Below are 9,029 nucleotides of genomic sequence, written 5' to 3' on the forward strand. Positions count from 1 at the left end.
GCGGGTCAGGCGCGCGCAGGCGGGGCGCGGGCAGGCGGCGCGGCCGTTTATTGCAGTCCGTGGCTGTACAGCGGCGGCGGGCCCGGGCCGCGCCTCACACGTAGCCCGGCTTCAGCGAGGAGCGGCGGCAGTTGGGGCAGCCCCGCGTGCCGTTGGTCTGCAGGCACCTGCAAAGCAAGGGGCTCGTTGCGCGGGCGGCCGGCGCCGCAGCCGCCTCCGCTGGTGCTGGCCACGACCCCCTGGAAACGGGTCCGCACAGCCCGGGACGGGGACCTGCCTTTCCCACCGCCTCCAGGGAGCCTTCCTGCAAGTGCATCTGTGGGAAGGGCCGAGTGCTGCCTGCCTGGGCTGGGCACGGGGTYGGGCCTGCCCTGGTGGCTGCTCCTAGTTGGGTGTCGGGTCCGAGGGTGTATTTTTAAGTGTGTAAACCCTTAGTGTTCAGTGTTTTGTTATGCTCATGCCATTTCTCCTAGCAGTAAAAAATGATCTTAGCACAGCTAACTTAGTACAGCTAGCTTATTCCATGGCAGCCGTACAGTAACCCAGTGAACACCCTATTCAGTTCAGAAATAGAAAGTATGGGATGCTCAAGGAAAGAGGTGGAAAATACCCAAGTGCCTGCAGCCCTGCAGAATTGAAACCCCAAGAGAAATTAAAGATGACAAGACCCTTGGCCCTTAAGCACCGGCAAAGCCAGGGCATTAGTGAACAACCCTTTGGAGGCCAGAAGGGGGAGTGGGATGGACGTTCTGTGCAAATCCTGCACTTACAGGCCTCGGGATTCAAGACACAGGGTGGTGGGATGTGGCTGGTGGGGGCAGGCAGGGCAAGGGCCAGCTGCAAGGCTGTCCTACACTGGACACGAGTAGCTCGTGACAAGGAGCCCGCGCTCGCCCCAGCGCATTACTTTAAATGGAAGACGTGGGAGCAAGGCAGCGCCTGGAGCTGGTTGTTCCTCTCGCCGATGGACTCGCCGCACATGCCRCAGTAGAGCTCCATCTCCTCCACGCACTCGTGGAACTTCACCACGTGGTCGCGCAGCTCTCGCTGCTGCCCCTTCGCGCGGTAGATCCGCTCGCACAGGCAGTGGAGCTTCAGCAGGCCAAGCTGCGCATAGAGGGCGGAAACAGGAGAGAAGTGAACGACGAGGTGGACGCAGACGTGGGGGAAGGAGCAGACAGCGCTCCCAGGAGCCCCGTGCAGCCCTGCCAGCTGGGCTAGAGCTCCGTAGATCCACAGAGCATAGAAAGCTGCCCGAGGGACARGATCGGTCATGGGAACATTGAGATCTGAGTACTTTGTGCCATTAACCCCTCTATCACACAAGAGGATCCCAGATTTGAGGCACTGTAGTTTTTTCATCCCAGTGAATGAAATCCCATCCTTCATCCCCACAGCCATCCCTGAGAAATACAGTGGGGATGCTGCTTAARCCAATGGTATTCTTCAAGGAGCAGACCGTTAATCCTCTTCGGTTGTTTCATGCCCCATTTTTACTGCTCCCACTCCCATGTTTGTCTCACTTGGACTCCTCCTACTCTTTTCAGACTTTCACACTGATCATTACCCGTGCAACTCCCCACAACTAAGAACTTCACAGTTAAACAAGTCCCAAGCACCAACTGGTTTGTATGGACGGGGTAACAAGCACTACCAAATACGTACACTAACACTTCTCAATTTGCCTGAAAAGGCTACAGACACTGCTGAAGGGAAGCTGTGGGATCCTACCTTGTTCCCTAGTCCCTCTGCCAGCTCCTGAGCCTTTTCAATGTTTTCCAGAGCCTGTGAATGGAGAGCACACACTATCAGTTCTCAGTCTGATATATCAAAAACACACTTGTATGAATAACATGACAGCACTCAAAGGGAAGAGGTACAGAGTAGCATTTGGATAAAAAAGCATCCCTGCAGCTCTGATGGGTATTCCCGCACACAAGCTCATCCCTAAGAAGAGCTTAGTTTCTGAAAGATCACAAATCTTTCAGAAAATAGAGCTACATTTCTATTCCAAGCACACAACACAGRGTATGGCAGAGGGAGGATACAGACTTATTTAAATTCAACTGCACATCAGGTCATGAGGGTTGGGATGGAGCACAAGCAAAGCAAACATTGTTCCCTTTGCACACCACAGGCTCAGCAATCTTGGGGCAACTTCAGTTCCAATTTCACTTGTACAAGAGGGGAGGAGAGGGATCAGCACRACCAGCACACTGTGTTCTATTTTGTCCTACTGTCCACATGTCCCCTTAGTCCTACATCACACTGTGTGTAAGTAGGACAGTGTTGCCATCCATCTTTTCCAGTCTGAAGGAAAAGTATTAGGTCTAGCACCTGTCAAACTATGTGAGTCCCTACTTTTCCCAAAGGTGAGAGCATCTCTTACTGCTCTGTAACCTGGTATCACTGCCATGCTGCGAGAAGAGGACCTCATGAGGTGGGAGAGTGTGCTCTGAAAACAGGGGAGATGGCATTAGACCTGTCGTGACAGCAATAGTCTGGGGCAAGGAACTTACAGAACAAGGAAGCAGRAATTGAAAGGTACAGGGGAGAAAAGAACAGAGAACAGCCAAGAGCAACTGGAAAACCCTGAAATTAAATACTGGGTATAGGCTCAAAGTGATGSAAGAAGCATGTGGGGTTGGGAAGAAACGCTGTGAAGTCCAGGGGATATTTTTCCTGAGAAAAGAATGCAAGGAGTGCACGGAGTTTGGAAAAGCAGGTTATGGTGGGATMCTGGGAGGAATAGGGATAGTGCAGATTACACAACCTGAATGGAACCGAAAGGAAGGTGGGACAAGCTGGCCAAGCAGACTTGGGAGATACAGGAGGCTAGAGAGAAATGCAGTCTGAGAGTGGAAAGCTAGAAAGCTGCTTTATTAGGTAACTAGTGTTGGGATGAGTGGCATGAGAAATGGAAATTGGGACTGGCAAGCTAAGGAGCAGACTGGGGCAAGTGCTCAGGGCTGTGACCCTCGAGGAGGTTTCATTTGAGAAAATGTGAGTAAGAGTCCTTGACTACCAGGGCAGACTTCCCTCTAATGCCTGCACAGAACCAGAGATTCACACGTTTGTTCCTTTTTGTGAAATCAGGACTCTGCCACCAGGCTCTCTGCGCTGAAAATTGCTTGTGATACCTGAGGCTGTCAATGGATAGAGATGGGATTGGGGGATCCAAGAAGCAGGTGAATGTTCTGAGGTGATGCAGAATATTCTCTTACTTATAGGTCCACTTGCTGTGTCTTACCCTTTTGTTTTTAGGAATTTGATGCCATGCCTCTTTGCAAAGCACGTGGTGGAGCCACAGAGCTGCCTTATCATCATTATCACACTAATGAGCCTAGTTATTTAGCTAAAAGGTAGGCAGTGGGACCTATTTCAGAGCATAAGCATAAGCTGATTGTCTAAAACGCAGGAAGAGACTTCCTTCCTCCTGGTACCCGCTTCTCAGCGGGGCGTTTAAGCCTTCAGGACTGACTAATGACCCAGTCACCGGTCTGACCCAGGATGGGATGTTCACCCTGTGAGTAACAGATTCCTCGCCAAGAGACGAGTGTCACTGTGCGAGTAACGGCCGCTGCTGGTAGGAGGAAGGGGTGGATGGGCACGAAGCTCAGAGACCGCACGCCCTAGCGCTCCCATAGAGGCAGCTCCTAACTGACCTTCTCCAGCTCCTTCCGGATCATCCAGCATTTAGCGACTCCAAGCAGCACCTGGACCTGTCCCAGGCGATTCCCAATCTCTGTCATGATGCTCATGGAGGAATCGTACCGAGGAAAGGCAGTCTGCAGAGGCAGGGAGGAAACACGCTGTGCCGGGGCCTGCCCTCCCTTCGCTGCTGCCCTCGCCCGGCGGGAAGGGTTTCTACCTGCACGTCTCTGCGGCTGCGGTGGATGTCGGCGAAGCAGAGCAGACACAGCGCCTGCAGGGGCCGGTCGCCGTGCTGCAGGGCGATCTTCATGGACTCCTGCAAGGAAGCACCTGGGGCAGCAAAAGAGCAGGCTCCTGCTCCAGAGCAAAGAGCGGCTGCCAGYGGGGGCTGTAAGCGCTGAAGCCACTGAGGGGGCAGCTCCAGAGAAATGCCGCCCTCTCCATAAAGGAGGTGAGGTCTTGTTCACACCCCCCCAGTCAGAGGCCGTTTACAGGCCCACACTTCAGCGACTGGCTCCCGGGAGCAGCAGCCCCAGGCCTGGCAGGCAGCAGAACACCTGGCGTGGGGGATCCGGCCGCCGTGTCCCCGTTCCCCGCGCGCCCGCCCGCTACCTCACAGCAGTCCATGGCGTCGGCCAAGCGGCCCAGCTGCCGGTACGCCACGGCCATGTGGTACTGGCTCATGGCGCGGTACTTCAAGCTCCAGCCCGCCCCGTAGTCGCTCACCAGCTCCGCTGCTTTGCACGGGAAGAACAAGGCTTTCTCATAGTCCTGTAATGCAGACAGGCAGGAGCTATGGGAGCAATAGGGAGCAGCTCAAGGAGGGGGGGATCAYGGAATATGCTCGCTGTACTGGTGCTGCAGCCCCCAGCAGCTTTCTGTACACCCCTCAGCACCTGCCTTGCTTCCACGTGCCCTCATCTCAGCATTCACATGAGTATCCAGCTGTGGATGGAGGACTTGCCATATGCATAATCCGTATTAATCAATGGGTCTGGGACGGTGAGGCAGTGACACAGCAACTGACTTTCAAGCAGYATGTTGTAAGCTTTACATGTCAGGAATGACATATTCTGCCCTACAACCACAGGCTGAAATGTTCTCTGCTCTTGCATCATCTCTGCTATTAGCACCTACGCAGAGCCCTCATGTTTTCTATATGGTTAGTCAGGACCTCTCAGAGGCTGATTATTCATCGTGGCAGGAAATAGGAAGAAAATTATGGCCTCACCAAATCTGCAGTAAGTAATAGCATAATGTATTTTTACTTTTTAGCACCTTTTTGCAATAAGGTCCTAAAACTATTTAAAAAAAAATCTAAACCCATTCTTGAGTTGCAAGAAGACTGCAAAAATGCAAGAGCCTTCCCCATGTTATTCTGCACCTTCCCTGAGCCTGGGCGAGCGTCACCCTCCCGCCCCACGGGCCGTGGGGCTCCCGCACCTTGAGCTGCGCGTAGAAGTTTCCGAGGCTGCAGCAGACGCGGCACTCGAGCATCTTGTCGTCGTTGTTGTGCGCGTAGCGCAGCGCCTTCTCAAAGCACTCCAGGGCCTTCTGGAAGACACTGAGRCCCATGAAGGCGTTGCCCATGCTGAGGCTCACCTGGCCGTTCAGCTGCAGGCTCACGGTGGTGCCCTGCATGTTCAGGCACGTCTTACAGTACGAGATGGTTTTCTGGAATTCACAGAGCTTCTCATTGCTGCGAGCCAGGTTTAGGTAGCTCTCCGTGAGGAAATCCGGGTCGTCCAGCTCCCGTGCTGTGTCAATCTGTACCACTGCAAACTTCAAGTAGAAAATAAGGTGTTTATAAAAGCATGTAATTTAGTTGTGGATGCCCAACCGTCCACAGAGGGGCACAGTCACGGAGGAGAGGCTCAGCTCTGAGCAGGCCGCAGAAGCAGCAGGGGCTGAGGAACAGAGCACATCCTAAACAGTTATCTAGTGCTTTAAAAGGTGTCTGTGCAGCCTGGAGAAGCCTCCCTCTCTCTTTATACAAAGCCCTCTGGGCAAGGAAGCTGAACTAGGTTGGCAGTTAATGGAAAAAAATCTGTTGAAGGGCCCTAAAGAGATCGTGAGGCAGCAAACATTCAGCACAGCCCAATTCCATCCTCTTACATTCAGTTTAATTTATTCCATTTTTAAATGGAATTCTTCAAACATTAAAGCAGTGTATTAATAAAGAAATGATAACAAGCTGCTTCATCAAACAATTTCATACCACCAAACTGCCGTTTAGTTGTGGTGATGTGTGGTTTTTGCTCTAGAGCCATCAGGACTCACTGCGTCCTGTCCTCTGAGAGGATTTGAAGTCCTTGTGTTTGGGCTGCAAACCCTCTGGGCTGGGGTGCTCCTCTGTGCTTTGCCATGAACCAAGTGMCCTGAGAGGGTGAGTTAGTACCGGTAGTGACAATAATATTTAGCAACTCTCTTGGTGTGTAAATCTGTCAGAGGTAACAGTTTGACTTACTGATAGCAATTCCCAGGGCCACCAATTCCTTCCCTTTTTGTTTTGCATAATGGTACCACATGTGGCTTAAACATTTTTTTTCACAAAATTAAAAGTAAAACCAACAGCTTGTGCTTTGGTGTATTTTTTCACCCTTTTCTTAGCACTTTAGGAAGGCTGCTGTGTGGATTTGGTGATGTGTATTAGCAGATCCTTCCTCACATTCCCTTACCTTTTTAACAAGTTCTTCATTACTTCCCAGTTGCCACAGACTCCTTTCTTGGTGTGAAGTAACTGTTCTTTCCAAGACAGATTGAGCATCCTAACTCTTCTTAAATCATGGTTAACTTCATACCTCTAGGTCCCAGACTCCTCTTCTCCTCTCCAATTCTTATTTTCTCTTCACTGATTTACTGCTAACGCTGTCCTCCTTGTTTGCTTGTACACAGTAAAATCTTCATGTTGAATGAAACCATTTTTCCTTCCCAACACTGTGAGGAATCTAAATTCACCTACTCTGCTCCCGTTTCCTGTTCTCTTCTCGGGTGACAAAGGAACGTTTAGGTCTACGGGGCCCCTTCCTCTTCCTGTTTCATGTTCACATGAAGCCTTCTGATTTTTCTTCAAGTAGTCACATCTTACCTTCTCTCTTCATTAATCAGTTTGCCTTTTTTTTTTTTTTTTCCCCCAACGGCATCTCGTCCCACATCTGTCAGAATCTTGTTTTTTTTTTTTTTTTTTTCCAAATGCTTTCCAAGTGTATTGATATTCCTTTTTTTTTCTTCTTCTTCCTTGCAAGTATATCTTTTGAAGATGGGGCTTTGACACATAGTTGGGTTTGCTAGTACGATGTGCCCCTCACCAAGTGCTAAAAGCCGGTACCTACAGCCTTCCAATACAAGATGTGGGTACCCCCTAACTGTGCTGCAGCATTACCAGCTTAGCAAAGGGCAACTGAAAATCACAGAACAAGAATATCAAGGCCTAAGTAAGTCCCTATTTCAGGCTGAGAGAGTTTCTGAAAACTATTCGTCTGCTTGTCCTGCCTCACAGATTCTTGAGTCACTGTCTCAAACGCTTCCTGCTACTCTATATGCAGCCTGTCACTTCTCAGATACACTCGTCAGCTTCTTTTTATTTAATCAGTTACRTTTATCTTCATACTCTCGAAGTTTAGCTTCAGCTTGTTTTTGCCACCCTTCCATCAAGCCCCTTATCTGCCTTTTTTCCATGCTGTCACGACAATTGGGAATCGCTCCTTGATCTCATCTGTCACGCCCCTTTTGCAGTGTGTCTGTCTCTCAAAGAAAACCAACAAAACAAAAACTTTCTTTTTCCCTCTTTCTTCTTTTAATCACCCCAATACAAAGAAATAATTATAACAAAAACCAATGAGAGATTTGTATGAGATTTCAAACAGCAGKTGAACAACCAGGTATTAGACATCTCTGATTGTTCTATAGAAAATTCCTGGAATTTGCTTTTCACAGCCTTGTATAAGCTGAAATCATCTTTCAGTGGGGCAGAGGCCCCCTTTTCACATCTCTCTGCGATGCTAGATCAGATGGGGCAGGTAGTGGTGTGGAGTAAATCAACGACAGTCCCCGTGATTAACTGGAGAACCTGATTAACCTGAAACCCCAAGGGACAGGCCACTGCAAGCAGCACGCTGTGCATCCTGCAGCCTGGCCTGTTGGACTGAGACAACCCACCACAGGCAGCAAGCTCGGGACAAGTCTCACTGACCAGCAAAATCCCTCCCCTGCGCTCCCAGCGCAGCGCCCAGCCGCTCTGCCCAGCGGGTGCGACCCGGCCGCCGCCTGCGCCTCGGCGYCCTTACCTTCAGCATGTCTTTGTACCTGCCCATCTCGGCATGGGCGGTGATGAGACAACCCAGAACCCGAAACCTGCCAGCAGGATCCGCAGACTTCTCCAACACCCTCATCCAGACTTGCAGGGCCTTTTCGGTATGATTAGACTGGTAGAGATGAAGTCCTTTCTCTATCTGCTGCTTCGTCTGGTCCTGGCCCATCTCTCTTCTGCATTAAAAAGCCTCATACACTAACCTTAAAGGAGTGCCTGAGAGAGAACACAACATAAAGAGCCCTAAGGGAGGAGGGCAGGTTGCGTGCTCAGAAGGCCTGGAGCCATAGAATCCCAGCCATGCCGGGGTGCTGGAGCTGTGGCAGGCAATGGCAAGAGGGGCTTGCTCGGCACGTAAGACAGGACTCCGATCAAGCAGACAAGTGTCTCGCTCGCTAGGACTCCATCTGCGCGTTCGCCTCGCCAGCCCCATAAACAAAGAGGAAAAGCACAACAGGGAGAGAAAGAGAAAAATYGCCAGCGATTGGAGTGAAACCCAATCTGGGCAGCCGGTGCTGGGCTCCCCCGCATTGGCTACAGCTGTGCCCGCCAGTCGGGCTCACGTGGTTCCCAGGAATGCTGGTCGGGCTTCCTGGCTCCCAAGGTCAYGGCGAGCCAAGTGCCTGTCCCAGCCCACCACTATGCAGCTTATAAATACTGCGGGGAGAGACAATCAGCTGTGGGTACAGGGATGTGTCCACTGTCTCTTTTTCCTCTTTCTCAAGCAATCCCTCTTTAAGAAGCCCTGGTACTGATGGTGTCTGGGACACAGCAGCATCCCCTAAGATGCCAACTCTGTGGACCAACTAGACAGAAGACCTAGAAGACCAGGGCCCCATACAAGCCCTACCTTTTTCAGAAATAGAAGGCAGAACATAGGTTTGGGTTCCTTTTTGCAGACCAATTAGGAAAAACAGCAGCAATTCACCTATTTAATGAAGGTCCACATGCAGAAGCAGCACATCTCCAGCCRCAGCCCTCCTTCCACATGAAATCAGCGGTGGCTCTTCCCAAAGAGAGGTAGCAGCTGATGGAATCATCATCTCACAAGCTGGACCATCCTTGC

At 51.0% G+C, this 9,029-nt stretch overlaps 1 protein-coding gene across 3 annotated transcripts; it reads right to left on the reverse strand.

The window, feature by feature from the left end:
• Window positions 1-94: 94 nt before the first annotated feature.
• RAPSN (receptor associated protein of the synapse) lies at window positions 95-8,422 on the reverse strand. 3 transcript variants are annotated; one of them, XM_026035062.1, is made up of 8 exons: window positions 7,941-8,422; window positions 5,098-5,436; window positions 4,381-4,425; window positions 3,872-3,970; window positions 3,666-3,788; window positions 1,732-1,785; window positions 908-1,107; window positions 95-167 (listed from the first exon to the last, which is right to left on the reverse strand). In XM_026035062.1, exons 1-8 carry the CDS (start codon window positions 8,130-8,132, stop codon window positions 95-97), a joined length of 1,125 nt encoding a protein of 374 aa, XP_025890847.1. In that variant the 5' UTR covers window positions 8,133-8,422. The 3 variants fall into 3 exon arrangements, with proteins under 3 accessions (XP_025890847.1, XP_025890846.1, XP_025890848.1); XM_026035061.1 differs by having other exon boundaries at window positions 4,267-4,425; XM_026035063.1 differs by lacking the exon at window positions 95-167 and having other exon boundaries at window positions 904-1,107; window positions 4,267-4,425; window positions 7,941-8,078; window positions 8,167-8,422.
• Window positions 8,423-9,029: the final 607 nt, after the last annotated feature.

This window comes from Nothoprocta perdicaria, unplaced genomic scaffold (assembly GCF_003342845.1).
Source record: "Nothoprocta perdicaria isolate Ctin4 unplaced genomic scaffold, notPer1 scaffold_156, whole genome shotgun sequence".
Lineage (NCBI taxonomy): Eukaryota > Metazoa > Chordata > Aves > Tinamiformes > Tinamidae > Nothoprocta > Nothoprocta perdicaria.